The sequence below is a fragment of the Nerophis lumbriciformis genome, linkage group LG30, assembly GCF_033978685.3.
Source record: "Nerophis lumbriciformis linkage group LG30, RoL_Nlum_v2.1, whole genome shotgun sequence".
NCBI lineage: Eukaryota > Metazoa > Chordata > Actinopteri > Syngnathiformes > Syngnathidae > Nerophis > Nerophis lumbriciformis.
The window spans coordinates 8633802-8651988 of NC_084577.2; the positions used below are offsets into that span (position 1 = coordinate 8633802).

The window sequence follows — 18187 nt, forward strand, 5'->3', positions numbered from 1 at the left end:
CTGAAATGCGATTTTCTTATTTAAACGGGGATAGCAGGTCCATTCTATGTGTCATACTTGATCATTTCGCGATATTGCCATATTTTTGCTGGAAGGATTTTGTAGAGAACATCGGCGATAAAGTTCGCAACTTTTGGTCACTGATAAAAAAGCCTTGCCTGTACCGGAAGTAGCAGACGAGTAGCGTGACGTCACAGGTTGTGGAGCTCCTCACATCTGCACATTGTTTACAATCATGGCCACCAGCAGCGAGAGCGATTCGGACCGAGAAAGCGACGATTTCCCCATTAATTTGAGTTAGGATGAAAGATTCGTGGTTGAGGAAAGTGAGAGTGAAGGACTAGAGGGCAGTGGAAGCGATTCAGATAGGGAAGATGCTATGAGAGGCGGGTGGTACCTGATATTCAGCTGGGAATGACTAAAACAGTAAATAAACACAAGACATATATATATACTCTATTAGCCACAACACAACCAGGCTTATATTTAATATGCCACAAATTAATCCCGCATAACAAACACCTCCCCCCTCCCGTCCATATAACCCGACAATATAACTCAAACACCTGCACAACACACTCAATCCCACAGCCAAAGTACCGTTCACCTCCCCAAAGTTCATACAGCACATATATTTTCCCAAAGTCCCCAAAGTTACGTACGTGACATGCACATAGCGGCACGCACGTACGGGCAAGCGATCAAATGTTTGGAAGCCGCAGCTGCATGCGTACTCACGGTACCGCGTCTGCGCATCCAACTCAATGTCCTCCTGGTAAGAGTCTCTGTTGTCCCAGTTCTCCACAGGCCAATGATAAAGCTTGACTGTCATCTTTTGGGAATGTAAACAATGAAACACCGGCTGTGTTTGTGTTGCTGCAGCCGCCCGCAATACACCGCTTCCCACCTACAGCTTTCTTCTTTGCTGTCTCCATCGTTCATTGAACAAATTGCAAAAGATTCACCAACACAGATGTCCAGAATACCGTGGAATTTTGCGATGAAAACAGACGACTTAATAGCTGGCCACCATGCTGTCCCAAAATGTCCTCTACAATCCGTGACGTCACGTGCCGGCGTCATCATACCGAGACGTTTTCAGCAGGATATTTCGCGCAAAATTTCGCACAGGCCAGAGTTTGACACCCATGTTCTAAAGTAATGATAAGTCTTTGTTTAATAGCAATATTTTTGTAAACAATTCACTAATAGCTGGTAAAAATGTAGTGAACGTGAAATACATGCTGTACTGTACCAGCTGATCAACATTTTTCCCATTAAAATTCTGTTTGAGGCTTGCAATCCACAATTGCCTTCTTTCTTTTTAGACAATTTTTCTTTCTGCTCTCCCTGCTTTGTCACAACTTTGGGCAGATGGTAGTACTGAAGATGTTTTTATTTGTTTGCCCAATTCTGACAGCCGAAAACACTGCAAACGTTAACCATTTAGCTTTAACAGAGCTGCCAACAGTCCTTTTCACAGACAATATTGCTGTGCATTCCTCCATCATGGTCAACTTCCTGTTTGGTGACGTCACACAAAAACTCTCAATTTAATGCACAGTGCACCTTCCTTAAGAAAACTTTGGAAAATTGGGCATTAAATCATTGGAATTCAATAGCAAATCAGAATAAGGTCCCTTGCGATGTTTGCCAATATTAATTTCAGAGTTAAAAATAAATATCAAAATACAAAAGAGAGGCTTCTGGTGTTTTTAGTTAGGTTAAAGAGGTACTTAAATGATTTAAATTTAAATTTAAAGCACTTTCTTGTGGTCCCGATTATATGTATTAGATATGCTTTGATGTAAATTTTTATTATATGAAAATTATACTTTATCTCACCTTCTGAAGGCTTGTCTAATAATTGCTTCCTCCTTGCGGTGACGTCACTATGTAGCCAGACTGCAAAACCCCACGAACAGAGGTGTCCAAAACTGTGCGCAAGCTCACGCCAAATGCATGGACTTTATAATGTGATGCTCTGGCATTGTTTAACACAACTATCTAATATTGTAACACCATTTATAAGTTAGAAAAGATTAAATTCATCATAGGTCCGCTTTAAGCATTTCCTTTTTCAATGTGAATCAGTAGTAAAGTAATTTGTATACTTTCAATTTATTTGGGCCAATTTCTCTGCATGTTTTTGCACTTTTTTGTCAGTATAGATGTGAAATGGGTCTGAAACTGTATTCTTTACTGTCTTGAAACGTCTTAAATTTGACTTGTTGAAACCTGAAACAACCAGCTGGGTAGTATATTTTGTTTATAGTGTTTTACAAGCTTGACCAATGCCGTGCCTGAATGTCGCAAGCTCTATAAAAACATTTTTTTTTAGCTTTTACTTAAAGTTAAAGTTAAAGTTAAAGTACCAATGATTGTCACACACACACTAGGTGTGGCGAGATTATTCTCTGCATTTGACCCATCACCCTTGATCACCCCCTGGGAGGTGAGGGTAGCAGTGGGCAGCAGCGGTGGCCGCGCCCGGGAATCATTTTGGTGATTTAACCCCCAATTCCAACCCTTGATGCTGAGTGCCAAGCAGGGAGGTAATGGGTCCCATTTTTATAGTGCTCTAAATAAACTTCTCTCCTCGTCTGGGTGGCGACTGTCTGTGTTTCCACTGCTCAGATGATAAATCCGGGTGTGAAAAAGGCCTGGATAGAATAAAATAGTCAAGGTCCCTTAGCAGCACCCAGCCTATTGAATTTGCTCATCACAAGACCTTAAATCCACCAGTAAGGCAGAAGGCTTTGAGGAAACATACTGTGATTGCTGCTGAGACCATGCCAAGTTGGACCTTAATAATGCACTTGAAGTTTCAAATCTGTGTGGGAATGCAATGAGGCATGGTCTTAGTTTAAAAAGGATTGCATGGTCTGACAGCATTATATTTCAGTGGTGGTCAAGTCAGGCATGCTGACAGGGTCACAACACACTGAACTCCACAGCCTTTATGTTGACCAATAATGATGGGAGATTAACATACTGTTGCTAAGGTCATTGTGACATGTCATGTTTATTTTCGAAAACTACAATGAATAGAACATGTTGCATTATTACCACAAATTAACCAAAAGTCCACAGTTTCCTTCCCTTGCCCAAAAATGAAACTGTTCTTGTCTATGTGTAAATTTCAGATGGCTGGATGTGAGTGTGGCCAACCTGACATGTATCAGATACTGGGTACATTACCTTCAGGTCATCCAGGAGTCTGTGTGGCCAGGAGGAGTACTGCCCAATTCCCCTCAAACAGAACGAAGTCAGAGGCAGAAAGATGACACCAAGAATGAAGTGTTATATTGTCTAATGGGTCTTATGCCAGGTACACAAGTAGGGTGAGGATATTAAGGACAGTGGAACCTCTAGACTCAAACACAATCCATTCTCAGGCCAACTTATTTTGTTTTGATTTGAAACCAATTTTTCTACATACACTTATAAGCAATAGAATATTTGCTAAAGTCACGCAGGGCGGCAGTTGAAAATCTCACTTTTTATGCTAAATACACACTGTTCATCTTGTTCCTGAATATTTTGCTGGCCACTGAATTTAGAGGTTTCTCTGTGATTTGCATGTGAGGCAGAACACTACAACTTCTCAAACACGCCATATCTACTTGTTTCACAGACAACTCACATAACAAATGCACACAACAATGTTGTCTTTGTTTACTTATGTGTATTGAAATTAATATATATATTGAGCTTTTTGCAGGACCAATGTTTTATGGATTCTTTGCCTTTGTGTTTCCAGATTTATTTTCAGATTTGCTTGGCTCAAACAAGTACAAGCTCAGTTGGCAGATTGTTATTGAGTCCTTCCAGGACCCTTACATTAACAGGTAAGCATTACACCACTGTCCATCTCAGCTCATTACTGTTACAATCTGTTCATTGGACATTGGTTGGGTTGTGAAACCTGATGGTTGATAAAAATGTGATATACTCCCAAAACAAAAAAAAAACAATTTCCCTTGTGGATCAATAAAGTTTGTCTAAGTCTAAGTCTAAAACAACCGCTTTCCCAAGTAATCTAATTACAAATCTATTGTCTATGTCATGACTATTGAACTTGTGCCCCGGGGGCACAATCCGGCCCGGGTATGACCCCATACCTGCCCCCAAGTTTGGTTTAAAACTTAGGAGTTTAACATTTTTGCAGCAATGTCCTAAAAACACTAGAGTGCTCCTGCTGTAAAGAGGAATTTGTACCACTTGAATACTGGCGTACAAATGTGGATTTACATAACCGAGGTGTTCCTCAAGGCACCTTTTTAAGTCATCTCCTTTTTGGCAAATACACATTTTTTCGTAATGTGATTTATACAACTAATGTGTTTCAAATGTTTGTTTACTTCGGATGCAGTCTGTAGTCGTATGTTTAACTTCTTTAGTTGTAGTAGTGGTTTTCCCCAAGGTTCCGTTTTAGGTCCTCTCTTTTTCATAATTTGGGCTATTCAACTGGTGAACCGCAAGTTCAGTTAAAAAAAACTTGTGAGAGACTCACTTTTTTGAAGCAGATTTTTAAAATCACTAGAGTGTTGTCATAGAGATGATCTTTGACGAGCTTAACAGCGGAGCACTCCTGTAACTCCCACAAAATAGACCTAAGTCAAATGTCCCTTGTAGAGAACACTGGTTCTCCAGAATTTACAAAATAAGATTAATAGTTAAGGGGAAAGTCCGCCCCCGTGGTCCTTAGCATTCTGGAAATGTGACCTTCAAAGCAATTTAGTTGAATATCCCTGGTCATTGTATCCTTAGGGCATTCAATCGTTTACAACTGGACTGTTCAGTTCTTAGAAGATGTTTCGCTTCTCATCCGAGCAGGCTTCATCAGTTCCTTCTCAAAGATATTCGTAGATTGGTCAGATCTTGTCCAATGCTAAACTACGTTTGTATGTATCCATAGAGCAGGCTTCATCAGTTCATTGTCATAGGCCTGGATTGGCAAGAACTAGTCTTGGACTGGACTAGAGCTGACCAATGTGGAACATCCTATGAATTAGAAGTACTTCTCAGGGTGAAAGAAAATGTGATAGGACTGAACTAGATCTGACCAAGTCTATGAGCATGAACTGATGAAGCCTGTTTGGATGGGAAGCGTCTTCGTCTTCTAAGACAAACTAAACAGTCCGGTTGTGTTCTATTGAATGCCTTGAGGATACAATCATAGACTTAGATTGGTCAGATCAAATCCAGTACTAGACTAGATCTGACCAATCAAGGTCTATGAACATGAAATGATGAAGCCTCATAGACTCAAGTTGGTCAGATCTAGTCCAATCCTAGATTAGATCTGAGCAATCAAAGTCTGAGAGCATGAACTGGCAAAGACTACTCAGATGAGAAGCTAAACATCTTGTAAGACAAACTCAACAGTCTGATTGCGATCGATTAAATGCCCTGAGAATCTAGTTACATAATTAGAAAAATGTTTTTATGAACTGATATGTAATAGATAATGGTTCACCCTAAACAATGTAAAGGCCATTAAACACCAAAACAAATGTAAAAAAACAATTGCAGTTTAAAATCTAGTTTTAAGCCAATTCCTTCTTGTAAAAAAGGAGAAAATGTCAGTTGTACAGACTCATAATGTTGAAAAATGACACCCTGTAAGATGTGTTTGATCTTTAGTTTGTCTTGTTTATACAATTTGGGTTTGGCTTACCCCAAAGGCAGAAGATTAAATAGCGTACATAAAACCTATCTTTTATTATCAGCTCACACAGAGTGGCCAATTTCTACAAAACTCAAAGTACTAATAAACAAAACCAGGGCTATCAAAAGTTGACAGTGCAAGCCTGGACAACTAAATCCATAGAGTACTAATTGTATACAGTATGTTGTGTACATCGTATTTTTCGGACTATAAGCCTCTACTTTTTTACCACGTTTTGAATTTTGCGGTTTATAAAATGTAATTTATCTAATTTATGGATTTTTATTAGCTAACGGCCATAATGTTTTGCATTCAACAAATATTTTTTATATAACACCGACGTAGACACCCAAAAGGTGTGTTATTGTTTGTGTTTTGGCACCAATTTTTGGATGAGTTTGTTCACTGCAGCTGCTGCGGGTTGAAAATTAACTTCCTGTTTCGTGCCTTGAACATGAACTATAAGTCCAGTTTCGTCTACTATTTGTCCATAGCGTTTCTGCTTAAAAGGATTATTCATTCATCACTCCAAGCAACGTTTTACAATACATCTTAACCAATTCATACTTACTAAACCGTCCCATGTGTGATGTATGTATTAGTGTTTTTATGCGTATTTGCACATGCTATCCTAATGTAATCAAGCTGGCGACGTTAGCATTAGCAAATATGGTAACACGTTTACAAGTGTTAGTATTATTAACTTACAATGGCATTCTTTTTGTATTGTTTAAGTTTTGTAAATTCACCAAAACATCATTATCAACCGTTTTACTGCTATGTTACAGGCACTGTTTGGAAATAATTAAAGTATGTCAATAAACGTTTACAAAATCTTTCGTACCTGTATACATCTGCGGCGTATAGCCCGGTGTTTCTTATATACTGTATGTAAACATATTAATTCCTTAAAAGATTCGGTGGGTGCAACTTAAATATTGGTGCGCTCTATAGCCCGAAAAATACGGTATTTGTTCATAGGGTCACCATTAATGCCTTTTTTTTTTATTTTTTTTTTTTAGACATCTGGTTTACTGTCTTTGTGACCTTTTATTGGAGTTCCTAGTTCCTGAATTACCGGAGCAAAGTTTTCAGAGGAGTTTGCTGCAGAGCCCCGCCAAGAACCCAGAGAAGCTCTTGGCATGAAGAAACACCACAAACCACAATTTGTTTTTTTGTGCCAAATCTGATCCTTCAGCACGGGGGCTTCTGCCGGTGGCCTTAAACACCCTCAAACGTTACTCATGACTGTTGCCAAGTGATCAGGCCACTGTAATTGTTACACATGCATACAATAATTGGGAATAGTATGGCTTTGACAAAACCAACTCCAATTTGTCCTGCGATTCTGTTCACATTTTCTTGTCACATCTAATTATAAAGTGGAGAAAATGAGTATTTGGTGCCCTGCTGATTTTGTCAGTCAATCCCCTTACAAAGATATGAACAGTCCATACTTTTTATTGTAGGTTTATATGTAACAGCCAGTCAGAATGTGAGAACAGTAAGAAATAGAGGTTATGGGTCCATGGCCCTCACAAATGAGTCATGTTCCTTTAGGAAAGTACTCCTGATCTCAACTCTTTATGTGTGACACAACCATGGGCAAGACCAAAGAGCTGTCGAAGGACGTCAGACAAGATTGAGACGTGCACAGGACTGGAATGTATTACAAGACCGTCAGCAAGTTATTGGAGCTCTACTGGACCTCCACTGGACCTTCATGCAAGATTTCGCCTACTCGGGTAAGGATGATGCTTAGAAAGGCGAGGGACCAGCCAAGCAATACAAGGGGGGAGCTAGTTAATGACTTTAAAGGGGAACTGCACTTTGACATGATGACGGATGGATTTTTTGTGATCACTTCCGGGTGTGCCTAGGTTTACATCATCAAGTGGTCTGCTGCTTCCTCGCGTTCTGCTCCCTATAAGTTTATTGTAGATCATAAATCATGCATCTCACCTGAAAAATAGATGGCTGAGGAGATAATCGGACCAGTTGGGACACTTTGACAGCCGTTTCCTACCTGGAACTGGTGAGAACGACACAAAAAGCGCTTGTTCACTGCTACCCCTCACCACCACGTTGTTTATGAGACATTTTTAATTTAAATGTAAGTATATGAACATCCTAGCAGTCGGCATCCTAATGACGGCAGACCTTGTACAGTAAGTTATGTTTTATTATGTTTGTTGGCTCTCAAAGTCTGCTTTGAGCACAAAAAAGCAAACGTGATGCGGGTTTGAAATGAATGCGCCACGTATGCTTAAGATGATCAAAATACCTACATTTTAAATGTTATTATAAATCTGTCTGTTAGTACAAGACGGACAAACCCCGTTTCCATATGAGTTGGGAAATTGTGTTAGATGTAAATATAAACGGAATACAATGATTTGCAAATCCTTTTCAACCCATATTCAGATATTTGGTGTTGAAACTCATAAACTTAATTTTTTTTTTGCAAATAATAATTAACTTAGAATTTCATGGCTGCAACACGTGACAAAGTAGTTGGGAAAGGGCATGTTCACCACTGTGTTACATGGCCTTTCCTTTTAACAACACTCAGTAAACATTTGGGAACTGAGGAGACACATTTTTGAAGCTTCTCAGGTGGAATTCTTTCCCATTCTTGCTTGATGTACAGCTTAAGTTGTTCAACAGTCCGGGGGTCTCCGTTGTGGTATTTTAGGCTTTATAATGCGCCACACATTTTCAATGGGAGACAGGTCTGGACTACAGGCAGGCCAGTCTAGTACCCACACTCTTTTACTATGAAGCCACGTTGATGTAACATGTAGCTTGGCATTGTTTTGCTGAAATAAGCAGGGGCGTCCATGGTAACGTTGCTTGGATGACAACATATGTTGCTCCAAAACCTGTATGTACCTTTCAGCATTAATGGCACCTTCACAGATGTGTAAGTTACCCATGTCTTGGGCACTAATACACCCCCATACCATCACAGATGCTGGCTTTTACACTTTGCGCCTATAACAATCCGGATGGTTCTTTTCCTCTTTGGTCTGGAGGACACGACGTCCACAGTTTCCAAAAACAATTTGAAATGTGGACTCGTCAGACCACAGAACACTTTTCCACTTTGTATCAGTCCATCTTAGATGAGCTCAGGCCCAGCGAAGCTGGCAGCGTTTCTGGGTGTTGTTGATAAACGGTTTTCGCCTTGCATAGGAGAGTTTTAACTTGCACTTACAGATGTAGCGACCAACTGTAGTTACTGACAGTGGGTTTCTGAAGAGTTCCTGAGCCCATGTGGTGATATCCTTTACACACTCATGTCGCTTGTTGATGCAGTACAGCCTGAGGGATCGAAGGTCACGGGCTTAGCTGCTTACGTGCAGTGATTTCTCCAGATTCTCTGAACCCTTTGATGATATTACGGACCGTAGATGGTGAAATCCCTAAATTCCTTGCAATAGCTGGTTGAGAAAGGTTTTTCTTAAACCGTTCAACAATTTGCTCACGCATTTGTTGACAAAGTGGTGACCCTCGCCCCATCCTTGTTTGTGAATGACTGAGCATTTCATGGAATCTACTTTTATACCCAATCATGGCACCCACCTGTTCCCAATTAGCCTGTTCACCTGTGTGATGTTCCAAATAAGTGTTTGATGAGCATTCCTCAACTTTATCAGTATTTATTGCCACCTTTCCCAACTTCTTTGTCACGTGTTGCTGGCATCAAATTCTAAAGTTAATGATTATTTGCAAAAAAAATGTTTTTATCAGTTTGAACATCAAATATGTTGTCTTTGTAGCATATTCAACTGAATATGGGTTGAAAAGGATTTGCAAATCATTGTATTCCGTTTATTTTTACATCTAACACAATTTCCCAACTCATATGGAAACGGGGTTTGTCTATACTTACATCATGTTGGATGGATGGATGTACCGGTATATAAAACCCTAATGGAGGTGTTTGGATGTTTTTTAGGGGCTCTATAGGCAGAATTGAACGGCTCCCATAGGCTCCATTGTTAATCGAATGTATTTATATTTAGAATGCATTAAAAAAATATATATATATCTGTCATGTCTTTCGTAATGATTGTGAACGATAGGCAAAATTCCAAAAGTAGCGCAGTTCCCCTTTAAGGGAGTTAGGAGCAAAGTCATCAGGAAAAGTACTAGTTACACTCTTTGCTGTAATGGATTGAGACCGTGTAATGCACGCAAGGTCCCCCTGCTCAAGAAGACACATGTACAGGTCTGTCTAAAAAGTTTGACAATCAACTCCTGAATGATTCACACAAGGCTTGTGAGAATGTGATGTGGTCACATAAGACCAAAACTGAGCTCTTTGTCAACAACTCGACTGAATGTGTTTGGAGGCAGATACATGCTAAATATGAGCCCAACAACAGTCAAACATGCAGGTGGAAACTTTTTGCTTTGGGGATGTTTCTCTGACCAAAATCCCTCCTAAGATACACTATATTGCCAAAAGTATTTGGCCACCTGCCTTGACTCACATATGAACTTGAAGTGCCATCCCATTCCTAACCCATAGGGTTCAATATGATGTCGGTCCACCTTTTGCAGCTATTACAGCTTCAACTCTTCTCGGAAGGCTGTCCACAAGGTTGCGGAGTGTGTTTATAGGAATTTTCGACCATTCTTCCAAAAGCGCATTGGTGAGGTCACACGCTGATGTTGGCCGAGAAGGCCTGGCTCTCAGTCTCTGTTCTAATTCATCCCAAAGGTGTTCTATCAGGTTCAGGTCAAGACTCTGTGCAGGCCAGTCAAATTCATCCACACCAGACTCCGTCATCCATGTATTTATGGTCATGTTGGAAGAGGAAGGGCCCCACTCCAAATTGTTCCCACAAGGTTGGGAGCATGGAATTGTCCAAAATGTTTTGGTATCCTGGAGCATTCAAATTTTCTTTCACTGAAACTAAGGGGCCAAGCCCAACTCCTGAAAAACAACCCCACACCATAATTCCTCCTCCACCAAATTTCACAGTCGGCACAATGCAAATGTACCGTTCTCCTGGCAACCTCCAAACCCAGACTCATCCATCAGTTTGCCAGATGGAAAAGCGTGATTCATCACTCCAGAGAACGCGTCTCCACTGCTCTAGAGTCCAGTGGGATGGGCTTTACACCACTGCATCCAACGCTTTGCATTGGACTGTGTGATGTATGGCTTAGATGCAGCTGCTCCGCTATGGAAACCCATTCCATGAAGCTCTCTGCGTACTGTACGTGGGCTAATTGGAAGGTCACATGAAGTTTGGAACTGTGTAGCAACTGACTGTCCAGAAAGTTCTTTGCACTATGTGCTTCAGCATCCGCTGACCTCACTCTGTCAGTTTACGTGGCCTACCACTTGGTGGCTGAGTTGCTGTTGTTCCCAAGCTCTTCCATTTTCTTATAATAAAGCCGACAGTTGACTTTGGAATATTTAGGAGCGAGGAAATTTCACGACTGGATTTGTTGCACAGGTGACATCCTATGACAGTTCCACGCTGGGAATCACTGAGCTCCTGAGAGAGGCCCATTCTTTCACACGTTTGTAGAAACAGTCCCCATGTTTAAGTGCTTGATTTTATACACCTGTGGCCGGGCCAAGTGATTAGGATACCTGATTTTCATCATTTGCATGGGTGGCCAAATACTTTTGGCATTATAGTGTTTGTTCAATTCCATAAAACATCTTATCTTAGAATATCAATAGTTCATGCAAATGCTAAAGATATATATTTTCTACCTATACCTGTTTATTACCTGTTCATACTTTGTGAGCATGAATTCTACCGTCACTTTCCTGGAATTATGTGCACTTTAAAAATGGAATTACAGTAGCATCTCTTTGGCTTAGTTCTCCTACTCAAATAAGTGTCCTGTTCAATCAAAAACCACCTTCGTTGTTAGTGTCCGCTTTATTCCTTGCAAAGGTCGGCTTACTTCCATCATAGATGCTTAACTGTACATTTCCTTCCATTTACACTTCTTGTTGGCAAAATACTTTAGTCTGAAGAGAGCTTTTAAAGTTGTTGTAAATACAAACATGTTGCATGGTTGTCGTACACGTTTACTGTATTTGGATTTCACTTACAGAGTGGATCATCGTTTTGAGAGCTTTTCTTTGCATGTGTTGGAAATAAGTAATAAAATATGTTTACACAAGAAAATTGAACGTCAATCATTTGTGTGCTTGACATACAGGACTCCTATTACAGATTCTACATAAAATACCCCATACTGACACTGTTTTTTTAAATTTTGCAAATGTATTACTTTTTTTTTTTATGGAAACACGTACATAAGTATTCACTGCTTTTGCTCAATACTTTGTTGGTGTATCTATCAAGTCTTTTTGAATATGATGCCACAAGTTTGGCACACCTCTTTTTCGCCCATTCCTCTTTGCCCATTTCTCTTTCTATCACTTCTCAAGTTCCATCAGGTTGGATGAAAAACCTTTTTTATCCAGAATGGTTCTGTACATTACTGCATTCATCTTAGCCTTAGTCCAGTCAAGAACCCGATGGTCACTCTGTCAGAGCTACAGCATTCCTCTGTGGAGAGAGGAGAACCTTCCAGAAGGACAACCATCTAACCACTAATTAGGCCTTAACTCAGGGGTAGGGAACCTATGGCTCTCAAGCCAGATGTGGCTCTTTTGATGACTGCATCTGGCTCTCAGATAAATCTTAGCTGACACTGCTTAACAGGATAAGTAATGAATAATTCCGCTGGAAAAATAACATTCTCATGCATTTTAATCCCTCCATCCGTTTTCTACCGCACCTGTTCAAGAAGTCGCATTAATGGTAGGAAGTATTTTATTTATTATTGGTTAGCGTCAGAATAACAATGTTATTAAAAAGAATAAGAGACTTATGCTCTAAAAATGTTGGTCTTACTTAAAAACGCACGCATTTAGTTATATTCGGTGTTAAAAAATATTATATGGCTCTCACGGAAATACATTTTAAAATATTTGGCTTTCATGGCTCTCTCAGCCAAAAAGGTTCCCAACCCCTGCCTTAAAGGGGAACATTATCACCAGACCTATGTAAGCGTCAATATATACCTTGATGTTGCAGAAAAAAGACCATATATTTTTTAACCGATTTCCGAACTCTAAATGGGTGAATTTTGGCGAATTAAATGCCTTTCTAATATTCGCTCTCAGAGCGATGACGTCACAATGTGACGTCGCATCAGGAAGCAATCCGCCATTTTCTCAAACACCAAGTCAAATCAGCTCTGTTATTTTCCGTTTTTTCGACTGTTTTCCGTACCTTGGAGACATCATGCCTCGTCGGTGTGTTGTCGGAGGGTGTAACAACACGAACAGGGACGGATTCAAGTTGCACCAGTGGCCCAAAGATGCGAAAGTGGCAAGAAATTGGACGTTTGTTCCGCACACTTTAACGACGAAAACTATGCTATGACAGAGATGGCAAGAATGTGTGGATATCCTGCGACACTCAAAGCAGATGCATTTCCAACGATAAAGTCAAAGAAATCTGCCGCCAGACCCCCATTGAATCTGCCGGAGTGTGTGAGCAATTCAGGGACAAAGGACCTCGGTAGCACAGCAAGCAATGGCGGCAGTTTGTTCCCGCAGACGAGCAAGCTAAACCCCCTGGATGTCTTGGCTCACACCGTCCCGAAGATGATCAAGAGAAGAATATCGACCCTAGCTTCCCTGGCCTGCTGACATGAGGGTATGTCTACAGAATATATTAATTGATGAAAATTGGGCTGTCTGCACTCTCAAAATGCATGTTGTTGCCAAATGTATTTCATATGCTGTAAACCTAGTTCATAGTTGTTAGTTTCCTTCAATGCCAAACAAACACATACCAATCGTTGGTTAGAAGGCGATCGCCGAATTCGTCCTCGCTTTCTCCCGTGTCGCTGGCTGTCGTGTCGTTTTCGTCGGTTTCGCTTGCATACGATTCAAACCGATATGGCTCAATAGCTTCAGTTTCTTCTTCAATTTCGTTTTCGCTACCTGCCTCCACACTACAACCATCCGTTTCAATACATTCGTAATCTGTTGAATCGCTTAAACCGCTGAAATCCGAGTCTGAATCCGAGCTAATGTCGCTATAGCTTGCTGTTCTTTCCGCCATGTTTGTTTGTGTTGGCTTCACTATGTGACGTCACAGGAAAATGGACGGGTGGTTAAAATCAGGCACTTTGAAGCTTTTTTTAGGGATTTGCGTGATGGGTAAAATTTTGAAAAAAACTTCGAAAAATATAATAAGCCACTGGGAACTGATTTTTAATGGTTTTAACAATTCTTAAATTGTGATAATGTTCCCCTTTAACTTTTTGCGAGTACACTAGCTTCAAAATCATGAGCTCAATTAGTTCAAGTTCGAGTTCGTAACTCAAAACACTTGTATCTTAAAACAACGTCGCCCGTTGAAATGCATTAAAATCAATTTAATCCGTTCTTGGCCTGCCCAATACAACACAATGTTAACACGTAACATGCTTATAAAAATGAAAACAAACTTTTAGACAGTAATAATCATCTTTTTCTTCTGCATGGTGGTGACATGCAACATGCTTGCAACTTAAAAGCATTACAAAAAAGCTGAGCGACAGCTCGAATCAGAATATTTGTACATTCAGGTATTGTATAATGGAGTGGAGTCAGTTAAAAAAAGGGATTAAGTGTAAAGCACTTTTGTTGTTCAGAAAAGCCTTGTACAATATGTCAAATATTATAGTAAGTTGATTCCTGGGGCCGTATTTATCAAGCGTCTTAGAATTACTTCTAAGAAGTCTGGTAAGAGATGACTTATGAGTAAAGAAATTCTTCTCTGAAAGCTGCACTTAAAAGTTAGTTATCAAGCGTCTTACTCACACTTTCAGCGAAGTGTAGGACTGAATCTTAAGTGTCACACTCAGAGCTGAATTACGACATTACTATGGGCCGTAAACGGAATTTTAGGTGACGTCATTTCTGTGTCCATAGAAATGACCAATCACAGAAGGGAATCCCTTGTCTAAGAATAAATAAATATCTTAGAAATATTTAAGTGGACAATGGGAGTGTATATTTTGACAGTAAACTACAAAATAATACAAAACAAACAAACAATATTGGCAATGAATCAAAAATAAATGTTTCCTTTTCTTTCCAATTAATTTTCCCAGTGGCGAGATATCGAAGCATTGTGATGACCTTTAGTTCTGCTGTGAAAGCTTTGCTGCGTGATGTTGCTGATGAGATGACGCCCCTTATTAAATCTGTGACAAAAGTAATACCCGCTCTGTCTAAACGATACCGTTTGATCAGCTGCTCGTCATCAAACAAAGCCAGGACATCCTTCCGCTCCCTGAACGTTTGCGCACGTCTCTCTCGCCTCAGTGCCATCCCCCGCTGGCAACTCCTAACCACTTAGGACACCTCTGAAGGTCTCTTAAATATCGTGGAGAGTAGGAGTGATTCTTAGACTTATGAAAGTTGATAAATAGCTTTTATTCTTAAGTTTGAGAGTAGGACTAAATTTCGCAAATTCTCAGGACTTAAGTGTAAAATGGCACTCTAAGACGCTTGATAAATACGGCCCCCTGGACTCCAACCTGCTGCTGACCTTCTACTAGGGGTGTGTGAAAAAAATCGATTCAAATTTGAATCGCGATTCTCACGTTGTGCGCTTCAGAATCGATTCTCTTTTTTTTTTTAAATCGATTTTTTATTTTTTTTGTTATTATTTTAATTTATTTTTTTATTTTAATTTTATTTTTTTTAAATTAATCAATCCAACAAAACAATACACAACAATACCATAACAATGCAATCCAATTCCAAAACCAAACCCGACCCAGCAACACTCAGAACTGCAATAAACAGAGCAATTGAGAGGAGACACAAACACGACACAGAACAAACCAAAAGTAGTGAAACAAAAATGAATATTATCAACAACAGTATCAATATTAGTTACAATTTCAACATAGCAGTGATTAAAAATCCTCATTGACATTATCATTAGACATTTATAAAAAAAGAAAGAAAAAAATGAACAATAGTGTCACAGTGGCTTACACTTGCATCGCATCTCATAAGCTTGACAACACACTGTGTCCAATATTTTCACAAAGATAAAATAAGTCATATTTTTGGCTCATTTAATAGTTTAAACAAATTTACATTATTGCAATCAGTTGATAAAACATTGTCCTTTACAATTATGAAAGCTTTTTACAAAAATCTACTACTCTGCTTGCATGTCAGCAGACTGGGGTAGATCCTACTGAAATCCTATGTATTGAATGAATAGAGAATCGTTTTGAATAGGAAAAATATCGTTTTTGAATCGAGAATCGCATTGAATCGGGAAAAAAAAATCGATTTTGAATCGAATCGTCACCCCAAGAATCGATATCTGCCCTCTCTCCCCCCCGACAGACATTTACAACTCCCGCTGCCTCAGCAGAGCTACCAACATCGTCAAGGACAGCTCTCACCCTGGCTTTGACCTGTTTGACCTGCTGCCCTCAGGAAGGCGCTACAGGGTCATCAGGTCTAAGACAAACGGACTCAAGAACAGTTTTTTTCCCTAAAACCATAACCACGGTGAACTCTCATAGGCACTGATTTTATAGTTTAACACCTCTCTGTGTGCAATTTTTTACTTTCCACCCACAATCTGAATGCTTCTGTGTATATGTATATAGTATAATATTTAAACAACACATTCAAAACATTCGTTCTCAGGACTGGACTGTGCACCTTACCTCCTATTTTCTTTCCTTCCTATGTTTTGCATATTTATAGACTGTCGCACTGATACTGGAGTTGCTTTTAATCTCATTGTACCTGTGTATAGTGACAATAAAAGGCATTCTATTCTATTCTATAAAGCAACATACATAACATTGTTGTTTTGCAAAATAATACACCAACATTGTACAAACATTACTTGAGCTGTGTCACAAACTGGACAAGGCTAAAAAGATCAGCATTGCCAGTAAGAGACCACCAGTAATAGTGCATATGACAAGCCTCGATTCCAGGAAGACTATTTATGGAGATTGACAGGTCGCTGGGTCTGTCTCAGAGCACTGTGCTCGGTGCTCTAAAAACAAATTATCTTCTCTTAGTGTTGCAAGCAGTTATGGTTATGATGATGTTATTACATATTCAAAAAACTTGTTTCGAGACCTCCTCCTGTGTATGTGCAACAAGCCTTGAGATCATTTCTGTTGTGAATTGGCATTGGTACTATATAAATAAAATTGACTAGACCTATATCGTGAAATTTTCTTAGACAAAATGTTAAATTTATGTAGCGCTTTTTCTCAAGTGACTCAAAGTGCTTCATATAGTGAAACCCATTATCTAAGTTGCATTTAAACCAGAGTGGGTGGCATTGGAGAAAGTGGGTGAAGTATCTTGCCCAAGGACACAACGGCAGTGACAAGGATGACGGAAGTGGGAATCGAACCTGGAATCCTCAAGTTGCTGGCACAGCCGCCCTACCAACCGAGCCATAAAAAAACAATTTGCATGACGGTAAAAGTTGCAGTTTTTGGTAAATTGTATGTTGGAAAGACTAGAATGAGTGGAAAAAAGCCTTTCTTTTCAAGGACAAAATTAGGGCCGAACGATTAGATTACGGGAAATGTTTACATTTTTGGAATCGCGTATTAAACTGAGCCACTTAGAGATCGGTAGGTCGTGAGTTCAAACCCCGGCTGAGTCATACCAAAGACTATAAAAATGGGACCCATTACTTCCCTGCTTGGCACTCAGCATCAAGGGTTGGAATTGGGGGCTAAATCACCAAAATGATTCCCGAGCGCAGCCACCGCTGCTGCTCACTGCTCCCCTCACCTCCCAGGGGGCGAACAAGGGGATGGGTCAAATGCAGAGGGCAAATTTCACCACACCTAGTTTGTGACTATAATTGGTACTTTAACTTTACCTTTAACTTTAAAGAGCTGGAATTTAGATGTTGGAGTTGTTTGAATCGGTTGAGAAATGACTATTCAAGATAAAATGGCAATAGTGTTATAGAAAATAGTGGATTGAGGGTAAATTGGGAATTTTTGTAATGTAAAAAATGTTCGTCCAAATGTGTGGAATGAGCTAAATGTTTTCATGGTCAAATAGCTTGAATGGACTGAGATGTGTGAAACTTATTTTGTTAATTTTTAATTAAAATTATGCAATTATGCAATATTTTTGTGTGAATGTGTCAATGGATGAACATTGTGTCCTGCATGAACTGAATAGTTTGATGCAGCCGTGGTTTGAAGAGTAGTTGAGCGTCAAAAACTGGGTGGAATAAGAACAAAAAAAAATGTTGTCTTTTGTAGTTCAACTTAACATTTGAGTCTCTTTTACAACCACATGAAAAACAGATTTTTTTGTTTGTGTTTCACCCCAGGGAACATGCTTTATCAGTATCGTGCACTATTATGCTTAAAACCCAAGCTTCGAAAAGCTGTGCACTGCAAAATGTGCTCATTATAGCCATTAATTCTGACTTCTGCATTTTGATT

The 18187-nt window shown here is 39.6% G+C and overlaps 1 protein-coding gene across 3 annotated transcripts in view; it reads left to right on the plus strand.

Annotated features, from left to right (window-relative positions):
• LOC133572642 (sorting nexin-19-like) overlaps nucleotides 1–7069 on the plus strand; it is a 67226-nt gene extending 60157 nt beyond the window's left edge. For 2 of the 3 annotated variants that reach the window (XM_061925489.1, XM_061925491.1), the window contains exons 12-14: nucleotides 3147–3331; nucleotides 3764–3851; nucleotides 6697–7069. In XM_061925489.1, coding sequence (XP_061781473.1) covers nucleotides 3147–3331; nucleotides 3764–3851; nucleotides 6697–6820 — 397 coding nt within the window. In that variant the 3' untranslated portion in view covers nucleotides 6821–7069. Of the gene's footprint in view, nucleotides 1–3146; nucleotides 3345–3763; nucleotides 3852–6696 lie in introns of all 3 variants that reach the window. The other variant, XM_061925490.1, reaches the window with a different exon arrangement.
• The last annotated feature ends 11118 nt before the right edge of the window (nucleotides 7070–18187 follow it).